Source organism: Danio aesculapii, chromosome 17 (genome assembly GCF_903798145.1).
Source record: "Danio aesculapii chromosome 17, fDanAes4.1, whole genome shotgun sequence".
In the NCBI taxonomy this organism is placed as follows: Eukaryota; Metazoa; Chordata; class Actinopteri; order Cypriniformes; family Danionidae; genus Danio; species Danio aesculapii.
In genome coordinates, this window is record NC_079451.1 from 11,636,038 (window position 1) to 11,652,396 (window position 16,359).

Sequence of the window (16,359 nt, forward strand, 5' to 3'; positions counted from 1 at the left end):
GGACACATATATTTAGCTAACAAGTGAAAATTTGGTTGTTTTTTGCGCTATTTCGAGCAAATTCGTTCTTCCGGTTTGAAAAGAAATTTTAAAGCAACGTCACATCAATGAGATCATTGTGTAAATTCCAGCATGGAGATTGGCTGTCTGTACTGGCCGATATAACATGACATCATTGAGTTTTCATCATTAATTCATCATAACTTCATTAATATGCATGATAGCTTCGAAGACTGTTTTTACCTGTTGCAGTGGTCGGAGAGACGCCATGTTGTGTTGCCAATTGTAATTAAAACAAGTGGAAGAAGAAGAATTGTTCGGAGACATGGGTCATCAGTGTTGTGTTTATAAATTTGCTGCAACAAAGGTTTTGTTTCCATTTCCCTGCTATGAGAGCACAGCTCGCATGTAAACCCACATGTGTGGATTACAGTGGTCTGCTAACATGTGACAAAAAATACATTTGTAAGTACTATTTTTTACCTGAGAGCTTTTCGCATCTGGAAATGGTGAAATCCAGTTAGCAGTTAGTATCGCTCTTTCAGTTTTTAAAGACATACCTTAGTCAAAATAATTTAGTTACAGTAGTTTACAGTAATATCATTACAATGTTATGGACTGAAAGATCCACTCCGAGAGCACTCATATGCTCTCCGAATATAAACATGTAAACACCTTAATCAAACTATTACCGTCATGTAGGATTTTCGCTGCATTTTGTGACAGTATAGTCTATACACACACGGCTGTTTGACGCTATTTTCTGCACCTACCGAGTCTCTGCATCTACCGAGAAATGTGGAGGTTTTCTCCCATTCAGTGTGCGGTATCAAATTTCATTAAAACAACATTATTAATATTATAATTATTATTATTATTATTACAGCAGTTCCTCACATCCAATATCTCGTTTGTCATGCATAAAATGCTCCTGAATGAAAGTAAAAAGTGCCAAACTGCTGTTAAAGTCAACAAATTAAGAATGAAACACCCAAAATTACATAAAACTCTGGAGGAAACGTGGATATTGTGGTGACGCAGTGACATTAATGCATCTATGTGCTATAACATGTGCAACGGGATCATGAAAGGAACATTCAAAAAGCAGCTCATATGCAAACACTCTAATCATATTATTGTCTTATTCACATTAAGCCAAATAACTAAATAACTGGTGACCATATAAACGTAACCACGCAACACTCCCACCTAAACAAAGCGGGACTCACCCACTTTCCTGACTTTTTTCAAACTAGAGGTGTGCAAACACCCTACTGAGTCAGGGGGGTTTCATGGCTCTTTAAATTTGCCATAGGTAATTTCTTAATTTATTACAAATATTTAAAAATAACAAGAAAATGTTGCTTTAAATCATATTAACGAATGCAGTATCATTTTTTTACATTTACAATCCCATTTATAACACAATGCTGTTCAATGCTGAAAACACTAGTCGACCTGCTCCTGTCTTTGACTTGATTTGCTTGCCCCAATGTCTCGTGCATTGCTTTTTGTCAAGTGACAGTATTTACATGTTAAAAGTCTCATTAATTTACAACATTGAAACATTTCATTTTAGTTGTTTTTTGTAGCTCTGCAATCAAACAAAGAAACAAAGGGTTACGTTAAAATCGAAATAACAATCTCTGTCAAAGGCATCCACCCCAACCACCTTCCCAACATTCTTCCTCTCTTTTCAAATGGAATGGTGGGCCAAATCAAAGGTTACCATGGGCCAACTTTTGCCCACGGGCCCTAATTTGAGCATCTCTGCTATAGAGCATAAGAAAAATGTCTGTCTGATGAGTACACACACACACACATGCACATCTGTATGGTTAATAACGTGTGAAGTTTGCTATTCTAGCGTGAAGTAGGTGAAGGTGAAGTGCGTGAGTCTCTTATGCCTCTACATAATCATTCATTCAGAAGCACTAGATTAGCCCCTTATGACTGCTTCAGAAACTAGTATATGGTGAAGTTTTTTCCCTCGGTTTGGGTGTTAAAAGAAGCTGAAAAGATCAACAGTATACTGTTAGCGAACTGAACTGGAATTTTAAGGGATAATACATTCATTCATTTTCCTTCAGCTTAGTCTCTATTTTGCAGAGGTCGCCACAGCAGAATGAACCACCAACTATTCTGGCATATGTTTTACACAGCGGATGGCCGTCCAGCCGCAACCCAGTATTGGGAAACTTTAAAGGCATAGTTCACCAGTTTATTGTTTTAAACCTAGATGATCTTTTGAAATGTTTGCCATTGACTTCTATTGTATTTGTTTTCATACTGATGAAAGTAGCTATGTTTCCATCCAAAAATGCAAATGAACTTTATGCACAAAACTGGAATATTGCATAAAAGACGTGCGAATAAAGCAGCATTTCCATCAAATAAGTCAACGAGAACAAAATCATAATTTCCTGATTAACTGGTGGCAAATATCAACAATAAAAACTGAATTTGCTGTGGGAGAAGCTGCGTCAATCTTTTCCTTATTTAATAAATGACTTGCGCCTCAGAAGACAGTATGAACATGAACAGAAGACACATTTTTATATTGGCATTTGTTTATGCGGATATTAAAAATGCGCAAACAAATAGGTGGATGGAAACATAACTATTGGCTACTGGTAGCCAACATTTTTCAAAATATGTTTTTTTTTGTTTATCACTCGTTAATAAATTAATACATAGTGAGCAAATAATTCTTTTTGGGTCAACAGTCTTTTTTACTCGAGATGACTTACATGACAGAGCTACATCTGCCTATCATATCACCAAAACAGACCAGTGTAGTTTTGAAGGTGTTGAACAGCAGAAGCTGACTTTTCTGGAAACTTCACTTTTTGAACTGCCTGATTTAGTTTGATATGACATCACACTAGTTGGTTCTTTGAAGTATATCAAGGCCATAAATAGCAAGTGGGTATTCAGCTTTAAGCAGACAGTTTTTGCCAAAGCGAAGCATTTAGGCTGTACAAATATTGAACATTTAAATTTAAATCAAATAGTCAAATACACTTAGACTGGTATATATATATTTTTTATTAAACAAGCCAAAAATTCAGAACTGATCATTTAAAAAGCTCCTATTTTACCCCTTTTACAAGATGTAAGATAAGTCTTTGGTGTTTCCAGAATGTGTGTAAAGTTTCAGCATAATATAACCATCAGATTATTCAAACATTCATTTTCCTTCGGCTTACTCTTTATTTTATCAGAGGTCACCACAGCGGAATGAACCGTCAACTATTCCATCATATGTTTTACGCAGTGGATGCCCTTCCAGCCACAACTCAGTACTGGGAAACACCCTTACACATTCAAACACACTTATACACTACAGCCAATTTAGTTCATCCAATTCACTTATAGCGCATGTGTTTGGACTGTGTGAGAAACCGGAGCAGGCGGAGGAAATGCCAACTAGATTCAGCGACCCTCTAGTAGCATCATTTGATTGAATGTATATTCTACAGATATAATTCAAATGCATTTGAAGATGTTTTACACTTTAACTAAGCTTTCAAATGCAGTTAAAGGTAAAAATAAATCCTATTTATTTACTCACCCTCAACACATCCAAGATGAAGATGCCTTTATTCTTCAGTTGAACAATAAAAAAGATTTTGTTAGCTGGAACTGCAGCTGTTTTCCGGTATCCGGATAATGGCAGTCAGTGGGTGCCATAACTGACTTAAAACACAGATTCAAAAAACACATTCAAAACAAATCATAATTACTACCAGCGGCTCCTGATGATGCACTGTGGTCTTATGAAGCCAAACGATTGCTCTGAGCATTATTTACAATTTTATTACCTGTAATTCACAGCCTGGGCATATAGCTCTGAGCACATACACTGAAGGACAAGCATTCTCATTGCATAATAATAAAATAACGAGCTATTCTTGAGTGTGTCCTTTTTCTCTGTTGTAAACAAATCTAAGTGCATCAGCTCATGTGGGATTCCGCTCCTGCGAATACGTCAAACATTCGATCAAAACTTTGTTGTGCATTTAAATCAAACATTCAAATGTACCTAGAATTCCCCCCAAAATGCAAGATATTGTCATGTATGCATTTAGAAAGTTTTATCCAAAGCAACTTACCATAGAGCCAGATAAGTCTCAAAAATAATAAATTTACAAAATATTGTTCAGACACGTCACATTTACAAAATCAATTTAGTAAGTTCTAAACTTGATTCATAAATATACAAATCCAATTTGTAAATGCAAAACGCAATTCAAAAATACACGAATCCAGTTCGGAAATTCAAAACACGATTCAAAAATACACAAATCCAATTCATAATTTCAAAACACGATTCGTAAATACACATCCAATTTGCAAATTCAAAACACAATTTGTAAATACACAAATCCAACTTGTAAATTCAAAACATGATTCGTAAATACACAAATTTAATTTGTAAATTCAAAACATGATTCATAAACACATAAATCCAATTCGTAAATTGAAAACGCGATTCAAAAATACACAAATCCAATTCAGAAATTCAAAACACAATTCGTAAATACACAAACCAATTCATAAATTCAAAAACACGATTCGTAAATATTTATGATTCATGAATTTATGATTTATAAATATTCAAATCCAATTTGTAAATTTAAAACGCGATTCAAAAATACACAAATCCAATTCAGAAATTCAAAACACAATTCGTAAATACACAAACCAATTCATAAATTCAAAAACACGATTCGTAAATATTTATGATTCATGAATTTATGATTTATAAATATTCAAATCCAATTTGTAAATTTAAAACACGATTAAAAAATGCACAAATCCAATTCATTTGGCGAAAATATTTATGATTTCATTCGTATTTGCTCACTTCTAAATGAGGGTTAGGTTTAGGGGTAGGGTTTGGGGCCACGCCTCTTTAAAAAATATTTTCATATGAATAAAATTGTATGAATTTGTATAAATTAACAATTTTTTTAACAATATGTAAAAGTGTTACGTTTCCATGTGAGATTGGGCTGGTAGTTCAATGAGTTATGCAAGCAACCGTCTCAATTAAATCGTCTGTGATTATGAACATGATTTTGTGTAGCTTGTCAGTGAACTACGACTCTGTGTAGTAAATGCTACTCTATCTAAAAGCGCATGCTGGAGATCAGGGGCGTCGCTAGACCCAATTCACCCAGTGAAAATCTCCAGTGCCCCAGTAAATGCATTGAGATATGATTTACTTCATATGCAAGTGTATTTATTAAGAGTGGTAATTCCGAAATAAAGACGTTATTCTCTATGTGCAACCGAACCAACGCTGGTGAAAGCAATGTAATCAAAAAGCAAACTGACGCATCTCTGCATGTGCGCAGAGAACATGCGCGCCACTCACACGTGCTGCACTTATTAAGATTATTTTGAAGAATAATTGTATAATAATAAGAATACTTTTATTTATAATAAATATAATATACAAATGTATATATACATATGTATATATATATATATATATATATATATATATATATATATATAAGAGAAGGGGGTACATGCCCCGGTAGAGCTTTATGTCTAGCAACGCCCCTGCTCGAGATTTACTACTAATGACAGAACTGTCTTTACTGACAAAATGCACAGGACAATTGCCTTCAATTAACCATACAGCCCTACTACACAAACACAAATTTGTTAAATACTAAGCTTAACATTTTCAATGTCTAAAATAATCTAAATTTACAATAATATGTTTGAATCAAGCTTTTAAATATGGTAAAATCTCAAAATGCTTCATCAGTCATTCAATTTAAAAGATCCTAATGTGCCTGCAAATCTCACAATTTCTGTTTTGGTGGTACAAACCATGTCTAATGCTTCTAATTTAATCTTCTTTCACGCGACACACAGAGATGAGAAGCAGAGGTGCTCTACCTCTATTTATCCTCAGCCGCTAATGCTTTCTCAGAGTTCTGACTCACTGTGAGAGCAGCGCTGTTTTCGTACTGATTTACTGTTGGGTGACTTCAGAGGTGCCTCAGATTGAGCCATATTGTCATGCTGCAGTAGAGCTGGATGGCTCATTGCAGCCGTTGAGCGAGTTTTAATTTGATCTGGCTCAGTCATCAGTCAGACGCAGCGCCTGTGACGCTCTGATGACACTCTGGGTGACAGATACCACTCACAGCATTCAGTGCAGACGTTCTAAGAATAATGTGATTTTTAGGCTATTCTGGGTGATGTGGACTGGACTGTGTGGTCTAGTTTGTTGTGTGTAGGTGCATTTGTGTGTGTGAATGTGTGTGTGTGTATGTGCATGTTTTTGCATTTTTGTGTGTATGTATTGGTGTGTATGCATGTGTGTATATGCATGTGTGTGCATTTTTTGATCTGTGAATGTATGATTGTACGAGAGACAGGCATGTGTTTGCGTGTTGTGTGTGCAAATGTGTGTTTGTGTGTACATGTTTGTGTAGGTGTGTGCATTTAAGTTTTGTGTGTGTGTGTGCATGTTTGTGTGTGGATGTGTGTGCATTTGTATGTATGTGTGTGTATATGCGTTTGTGCTTATTTTTTGATTCATGATTGTGTGTGTGTACAGGTGATGGACGTGTGTGTGCAAATTTGTGTGTGTACATGTTTGTGTGTGTAAATGTGTAGGTGTGTGAATTTGAGTGTGTGTGTGTGTGTGTGTGTGTGTGTGTGTGTGCGTGCGTGTGTGTGTGTGTGTGTGTGTGTGTGTGTGTGTGTGTGTGTGTGTGCAAGTTTGTGTGTGGATGTGTGTGCATTTGTATAAGCGTGTGTGTATATGTGTGTACACGGGTGTATAGAGGTGATGGACGTGTGTGCATTTGTGTGTGTGTGCATGTGTTTGTGTGTGTATGTGTGTACATGTTTGTGTAAACGTGTGAATGTGTAGATGTGTGCATATGCATGTGTGTGTGTGCATTTGTATGTGTGTTTAGTTTGCATGTTTGTGTGTGTCTGTGAATGTGTACTGTATGTATGTGCTTGTGTGTGCATGTTTGTGTGTGTGAATGTGTAGGTGTGTGCATTTAAGCATGTACTTGTATGTGTGTACATGTTTGTCTGTGGATATGTGTGCATTTTCGGTGTGTGTGTACAGTATATAGTCTATATGTGTGCTTGTGTGTGCATGTTTGTCTCTGTGAATGTGTGTGTACATGAGTGTGTGTGCATTTGCACTTGTGTGCATTTGTGTGTGTGTATGTTTGTAAGAATGGTTGAGCATTTGAGTGTGTGTATGTTTGTGAGAATGTCTGTGTGTGAGTGTGTATGTACTTGCATATGTGTGTGCATGTTTGTTTTTGTGAATGTGTGTGTACATGAGTGTGTGTGCATGTGCTCTTGTGTACATTTGTGTATGTATGTACTTGCATATGTGTGTGCATGTTTCTGTCTCTGAATGTGTGTAAAAGCGTGTGTGCATTTGGATGGGTATGTGTGTGCATTTGTGTTTGCGTGTATGTGAGTGAGTAAATTTGCATGTTTGTGTGTGTAAATGTGTGTGCATTTGTATTTTGAGAGTTTGCATGTTTGTGTGTATGTGAATGTGTGTACATACGTATGTATGTTCTGTGTGCGTGCTTGCTTCTGTGCTTGCTTTTGGGTGCATGCATGTACATATTTATGTGTGTGTGTGTGTGTGTGCATTTAGTTGTGTGTTTGTGCAGATTTGTGTGTTCTGACATGTGCATACGCGCTTATGTGTATACATGCATGTGTTCTGTGTGCTTGCTTGTGTGCATGCATGTACATGTTTGTGTGTGTGCAGATTTGTGTGTGCTCATATATATGTGTGCGTGTGTGTGTGGTCTAAGAGTATCGTTTCATCATGTAGATCAACATACAACATTCATGGCTAACCGACTGCATTTCCGCTTCATGTTGTATACAGTATGTGTAAGTTGTGTGCATGTGGTTGTGTTTAAGTATGCTGTTTGTGATTTGACATTTGTTTCTAGTTTATTAGATTTATCACCTTTGAGTGCTGCATTAATTAGCCCCATCAATCAAGTTAATTATGAACACATATGCTCTGTGTGTATGCACCTGTGTGTCTGAACAGTAATTTGCAACTGTCTCTCTGTCTCTGTGTGTGTGTTAGGTGTGTGTGCAGTGGGACGGCGAGCAGTGCGCGGAGAGGAAGTGGAGGAGACTCAAAGAGGAATGTGAGGTGGTTTTGTTGGAGCAGGAACTCGTCTGGGCCGCCAAGAAACCCAGCAGTAACGGCAGCAGCAGCAGCGTCCAGGAGAAGAGGAGACTGCAACCCGCCCTGGTGAGTCCATGAAAGACCCAGAGTACAGCCATTGACACACATTTGTCAACACATCAGCTGATATCATGGCATAAAATGGAGAAAGATAGACTGTGATTTGTGCAGTCAGAGTTGGAGTGTGCCGTTTTTTTTCCATTCATCTTGAAGATTTATTTTTTAAATTTAAGGATCTGTATTATACAAAATAAGTTTGTTCATTTTCTTTTCGGCTTAGTCCCATTATTAATCAGGGGTGGCCACAGCGGAATGAACCGCCAACTTCTCTAGCATATGTTTTACACAGCGGATGCCCTTCCAGCTGCAACCCAACACAGGGAAACCCATACACTCTCGCATTCACACACATACACTACAGCCAATTTAGCTTTTTCAATTTACCTATAGCGCATGTGTTTGGACTGTTGGGGAAACAGGAGCACCCTGAGGAAACCCATGCCAACACGGGGGGGAATATGCAAACTCCACACAGAAATGCCAACTGACCCAGCCGGGACTTGAGCCAGTGACCTTCTTGCTGTGAGGCGATCGTACTACCCACTGTACCACCGTGCGGCCCAAAAGAAGTTTATATTTAGTTTATATGTATGTAAATATTGATATTCCAGTGTGTGTATACCTATGTAAACACATACAGTATACATACAAAAATATATATGTCTATATTGTAAGTGTGAATATAGATATAACATAAATATACTGTATATTACATACCTGTCAACATTGGGATGTGAAAATAAGGGATATGCCCACCATAATAATTTATTATGTTTACCCCATTTATTCCCCATTTATGCCTATACAGAGCGAAAGCACAGAACAGATCCTGGTGGTTCGGCCGTATGGGTTGCGTATAGAGAGGATTGGCTCTTTAATCTAATATTTGCCACCCTTCAGAGAAAGAATAAAAATACGGGAAAATACCTTTACGGGATGATAGCGGGATAGAACTGTAAAATACGGGAGAATCCCGGGGAAAACGAATGGGTTGACAGGTATGATATTATTAAAGTCCCATTAAGGCAAGTCATTTCAATTGGCAGACATCTTTGAAATGAAAATTCTGTCTGAATGTGAAAACATAAAATTCTCCAAAACTGTTTGCCAAGCTTACGATTACATTACATATTTGGAATCATCAATAAAATTAAGCAACAACGGTCCTATTCACCTTATTCTCTGCGTACGAGCTGGCGCAGCCATTTGACTCTTTGAAACTTCCAGTCTCATTCACGTCCTTTCATTTTTAGAGGTTAAAAACAGCTCGTTATGCTGCTTGATGTTGCAAACTGATCTTTTCTTATTATATTATTCTACTTTTTATGTATAGTCATGCAAATACTTGTTTGTAGAGCGAGTAGTTTGATCGTTTTTTGCCGGTTATTATCTCTAGTCATTTCTCAATTCAATCGCAAAAACGAGCGCACATCCGCATTGTAGAATAAGGTCAATAAGTTTAGTTTCTAATCTTTCGAATCAAACAAAATATGCATATTGTCAAGCTGCCCAAGCTAATGCGCATGTGCACTCAAAAAGAACAAGATCATGACACCAACCTCATTTATGGCCACGTTACACATCATCCTCTGAATAATGCTTTGTCAGATCGTGCTGCTCTTCTAAAGAAATTCACAACTTGGTCTTGATGGTGAATCTCCTCCAGAAATGACAGCAACTCTGTTTACAAGTGTGTGGGGATTTGAGTAGTTGCTGTCATGTGATGTGTGTTTGACAGGACAGATTGTGCCTTGCATTCATTTCATACAGATTACAAAACCAAAAAACCTTTGTTCTCAAGTATAGTCAGTTCATTTAAAAGAGGAAATTTCAAGCTTTATGTTGATATATTTCTTATGTCTGTGACACTAGTATTCACTGAGATTCCTGTGTGTTTGTTGACCACAAAAACTGTCATTTAAAAAAAAGGTCTGGTCTGAGCTTCTCCCCTGGAAAAACTTCAGTCTATAGCGATCGATGATTGGCTCTTGTAATAAAAAGCGGGGCTTCATTTGCCATACTGACCATTACACTTTTTCCCATTCAAAACTATACGAGTGACATGTCTTGTGTATGATATAGACTTCGATATTATACAGTTGAGATAAGAATTATTGTCCCCCTGTATATTTTTATCTTCAATTTTTTTTTTACACAAAGAAGATAATTTTAAGAACAGTTTTAATGACTCATTTCTAATAACTGATTTATTTTATCTTTGCCATGATGACAGAGCATAATATTTTACTAGATATTATTCAAGATACTAGTAATTAGCGCTAAGTGCAATTTAAAGGCTTAACTAGGTTAATTAGGCAAGTTAGAGTAATTAGGCAAATCATTGTATAATAATGGTTTGTTCTGTAGAAACAAATATTGCTTAAGGCGGCTAATAATATTGACCTCAAAATGGTTTTAAAAAATTAAAAACTGATTTTATTCTAGCTGAAATAAACAAAAAAGACAATATTATAGGAAATTCCTTGTTCTGTTAAACATCATTTGGGAAATATTTGAAAACGAAAAAAATGACAGGAGGGGGAATAATTTTATATATATATACACACAGTACAATGTATTTAAACATATTCATATGAACAGTTATTTGTTTTTCTGACAGTAATTTTAACTTGCAGATGGATAAGTGAGTCAGACACTGAGCTCATTTAGCAAAAAAATAATCAGAATTATTCAGCTGATAAATTAGGATGAAGTCTGATATTTAATGAATCATTAAAACAGCTGGCTGATATGTTTTTAATCATGAAAATGCAATAGAAAGGCACATTTCATTAAAGCCATCTTGCTTTTATATTCCTAAAAGATAACATAGGAAACACTACTTTAAAACATAGTTAAACATAGGAAAACATAGGAAGCACTACTTTAAAAATTTAGTCATGTTCAGAAGCGAACTGTGGTTTGTACTGAAGCTTTTTGCTGCAATGTGAACCACACATTTACGCTAATCATGACAATCAATTACATGTGACTGAACACTGAACAGCACTGTGTTTGTGAACATCAAACTAATGAAGTCACTCAGCACAAATGAATACAACTGATGTGCTTCTGCTTTTATATCTGAACCACAGGAGACTGACTGGCTCATGTGTCCTGTTTTATTTTTCAAAAGTCATGAAGTGTATATATATATATATATATATATATATATATATATATATATATATATATATAATCCTCTTCCATATCAAAGACTTAATGGGCACCTATTTTACCCCTTTTTCAAGATTTAAGATAAGTCTTTTGTGTCTCCAGTATGTGTCTGTAAAATTTCAGCTCAAATCACCCATCAGATTATTTATAAAACCTTTCAGAATATTGGATATTCCGCATTACTACGGAGATATGTTAATACACGACTGTCAATAAATTCGATGGGTGGGGAAACCACACTCCTACGTCACGTTGAGGTAGGTCTCAAAACGGGAGGGATTTGGATCCTATTTTAACATCAGGAAATAAAAAAAAGAGACTTATTGTCTTTATATCACCCCAATATGACTGTGGACACACTATACCTACACACAGTCCTGTCCAAACAGCTTACAAGAAATGATTTTCATCATAGGTGCCCTTTAAAGCAGTCAATTGTGCCACTACAGACTCATACTATTCAGTCTGACATTACGTAAGCTCATTTATGATGTCATAAAACCGTGGCTAACCATGTGCTACTGTGCGTAACCTGGAGTAACCACGGGTTACGGCCATTTACATGGGTAAGTGGGGTAACTGTGGCAACAGAGCTGTGTTTGGCCAACAGGCTGCAGAGATAAGAGTGAACGTGTCTATGTGTGTGTGTGTGTGTGTGTGTGTGTGTGTGAGTGTGTGGACTTCCTCCATTCACTGCACTATGTTTGATAAAGCTGTGTGTGTGTGTGGTCAGTATAAAAGGTATTTCTACAGCAACATCTGAGAGCGAGAGAAAGGGTGATTTTACACAGCCTCTTCTTCTGATTCCTCTGTTCTCATCTGACTCTGCCAACACACACACACACACACACACACGCACACACACACACACACACACACGCACGCACGCACGCACGCACGCACGCACGCACGCACGCACACACACACACACACACACACACACACACACACACACACACACTGACCTCTTTCCTTTCAGTTTCATGCTCACTGTCTTTTCTCTCACTTTTTCTACCTTTTATTTCACTCTCAAACACACACACAGCTATCTCAATGACATGCACACAGAAACACACACATGTAAGGTGGTACTGGATTTCTTTTTATTGTCAGTGTTAAAAATGCATCAAAAGATGGTTTGAGAGACATGTTTTTACCAGTTCTATAGCATTGTTCAATATATATGTACGTATCTTGGTATACCAAATTGAACTATTAGAGCAAACAAAATAAATAAATATGATTTGTGTCCATGTGTTTCCAGTGTCCATGAACATTGGAAGAAAGTTCCCTGTATGTCTTCAACCGTAGTTATTTCTATGCATGAATATCTCTTTCCCCGCTGAATTTCAGCAGATTATTTAGCTAAACAAATGCAATAGAGCAAATGATGACATTTGTCAAAACCAGATTTAAAACCTGTTAGCCAGAACTCACGTATGGGAATTTACACCTACCTAACTTTAAATAGTAACAGCTCTTGACTCCAGCGAGCTACAAACAAAAATTAGGTATTATTGGAAAGAATATACTTTACTATAGTTTACTATGGTCCATCTAGAAAGTTTCATGATAAAAAATATGGAAAGTTATACATTATGTGGTAATGAGAAAAAAAAAATTGCACTGTGTTCAATATTTCATTCATTCGTTCATTTTCCTTCGACTTTATAAATCTGGGGTCGCCACAGCGGAATGAACCACCAACTTATCCAGCATATGTTTTACACAGCAGATGCCCTTCCAGCCGCAACCCATTACTGGGAAACACACACACACACACACACACACACACACACACACACACACACACACACTACGGACAATTTAGTTTATCTTTGGATTGTGGGGGAAACCAAAGCACTCAGAGGAAACCCACACGACCATGAGGAGAACATGCAAACTCCACACAGAAATGCCAACTGACTCAGCTGGGACTCCAAAAAGCAGAGTCCTTCTTGCTATGAGGTGATAGTGCTAACCACTGAGCCATTGTGTCAACCCCCACATGAGTTTATATTTTAAATTTGATGAAGAAAGCATGCAAAATAAGATTTCTGTAAAAAGTTTTACGAGACTATATCTGTGTCCTTCTTTACCTCATCGTCAGAGGCACTTTCTCAAAAATGACCTTCCCAAATTAAAACAGTAACATCTACTGTACAATGGTGTACATTCACAGTGCATGTATCTTTGGAAAGAAGACACTTTGAGCTTTACTATCCATCATCTAGAGTTTATAACGCTCAAAACGAGAAAATAAGTTATAGATGCTTAATAAAGTGTTAATAAATTCGAATAAAAATACATAAACCAATCATCTGGAAAAGGTTATTCCATTTCTTTTACTGTAAATCTATAAATGTATACACGCTGTGCATAAATGTAAATATCTGTTAACTTTTTTTTGTATGTTCCCAGAATGATTTCAGAGCATGTTTCCAGTTACGGAAATTTTGCACAGCAAATGCAGATTACATTCAAAATAAGGACAAATTAAGTTTTTAAAAAGTCCTTTAGGCTTTTGGGGTAGGTGTAATAATTGTCAGGCTAGAAAATCTACAGCAATTGATTAAAGGTAATCAAAATATAAAATAATGACAGTAAATAGGACTCCTGTCACTTTAAGACCCCAGGCACATGACACAGATCTGAAATGACTGGATCTTTTTCTCACTTCCCAATATAGTTATGTCATATTTGTTCCAGGCATCAAGTGTATCCTCTCTGCTTCTGCAGTCCGTGCTGTGGCAACATACTGATAGATTCACTTTCAGAATAAATGAATGACAAACTCCCATTTCTTAGCGAAACATTTAAAGCAGAAGACGACTGAACTGAACATTAGTCTGGGTCAGTAGTCTGTTAATTTGTTATTTTTTGGTTACATTTCAGTTTAAGTACCAGTTCTCACTATTGTGGCTTATAAGTAGTAGTTCTTATAAGTGAAGTTACACAAATTAATTTCGAGAGGAGCACATGATATGATTGATTGCGGCTGGTCTCTCATCTGTAATCATTAGTAAGCCCATCAGATTGTTCCAAACTCACTATAAATAGCCTGTCTAGCATTACTCCCATATCTTCATTTTTTAAAGAATCCCCCTATCTCCCCCTTTTCCTCCTTTACCAGGGAGAGTTCTCGAGAACTACCTGATCTTGTACCCTCTCATAGATATTTACACTAGATGTCGCCTACCCTGTTGTTAGAAGGAATGAGTCAATAGAGCCGCCATTTTAGTTCAGGGTATCGCTCCTTTGAAATGAATGTGGGACCGAGGTGCAGTGGAGGACAGGCCATCCAGAGCTAGAGATATATACACACATATATACATATATCTATGGTCTGTATGCAATTTTTTTTTAGATTATAAAAATTATTATTTTACATCACTTTTCTATATCAATGGATTAGTGACCGCACGGACATGGCCAAGAAAGAGCATGTGTTTGTGTGCATGGAAATGTATTATCCTCCCTCCCTGTTATATTTGATTTAAAACATGTCCTGAAACTTCTTTCACTTCTCGTTCTAATGGAGGGAGCAATTCGTTTGTTAATGAATCCCCGTTATGAACGACTCGTTCACTTAGCCGACAATAATGCAAGTTTTTGGCACCAGCATTTTGTTATCATATTTCTTTTTTTTTATTTGCTTATTCAACAAAACTAGCAGAAGCCTAATATTAAGTGCAAGTTGGTGATCTTTTGCTTTATGGTTAGTGCAGTAAGTGATTGTATTATCATCAATACTTGTTTAGCACAAAAGTTTGTAACATACAAAACATAAAAAACGTAATCTTAATTATAAAATGTTCTGCCATCATACTTTGTTTTCTTTGTTTGCTCGTTACTACACGCGTACACATCAGCAGCATCTTCACATTGGCTTTAGTCTTGAATGGCTGTTGAATTGCATTTGCCCTGGGAACACTGTACAAATGTGGCGGCGCTTTTGACGCATGCTCTGGGTTCGTATGTATATGTATGTATATATATCTATATATAAATATCTATAGTACCCCCTTACATGCTCACTGACCAGGCGGGAGCCTTGGGCTCAATTATTTCAGAGCTCAGGGTTCTCTCCCAGGACAGCATGCCAAACCTACTATTAGCCTTAAGAAATATCTAAGCGTGAACTACTGAAAGTACATAATCTGCATGACCACTACCTAATACTTAACCCAACTACTACCTTAAAAACTGTTAATAAGCAGCAAATTATGAGTTAATTGAGGCATGAGTTGTAAATGAGTTTTATTAGAAATGAAAATTGTACTGTTCAAATGTGACCATTTTTTTCTTAAGTTAGTTATGAGTGACACGATAGCTCAATGGTTAGCACTGTTGCCTCACGGCAAGAAGGTCGCTGGTTCCAATCCTGGCTGGGTCAGTTGGCATTTCTGTGTGGAGCTTGCATGTTCTGCCCGTGTTCCTCTGTGTAAGTTGGTGGTTCATTTCGCTGTGGTGACCCCTGATGAATAAAGGGACTAAGCTGAAGGAAAATTAATGAATTTAAAAAATATATATACATGTATATATATATTACTGACAAAACACTTTTGAACAGTTGTGTATATTACGCTATATATTGTTATTTTCATGTAATTCAGCTTGAAAATTTTACTTACATAATAAAAAACATAATAAAAAAGTTACAGTATAATTACATTACCATGAAAAATTTATCACAGATATTTAAAATATTTAGTTTTAAGCTTGACAATAAAAAAGTAAACAGATTTTATGATCAAAAAACATATGTTTTTATGTTAATTGTAAGTTATTAACGCAAGTTAATCCTGTTTCTAACTTAAAACAGCTTCTATAACTTAAACATCAAGTCTGTTTAATGTTATTTAAGTTAAAATGCCTGGGTTGTTTAATTTGATTCAACTTAA

The 16,359-nt window shown here is 36.4% G+C and overlaps 1 protein-coding gene across 1 annotated transcript in view; it reads left to right on the forward strand.

The window, feature by feature from the left end:
* Positions 1 to 16,359, forward strand: part of jmjd1ca (jumonji domain containing 1Ca) — a 157,196-nt gene that overhangs the window by 20,586 nt on the left and 120,251 nt on the right. The window contains exon 2 of the mRNA XM_056477224.1: positions 8,114 to 8,284. Coding sequence (XP_056333199.1) covers positions 8,114 to 8,284 — 171 coding nt within the window. The remainder of the gene's footprint in view (positions 1 to 8,113; positions 8,285 to 16,359) is intronic.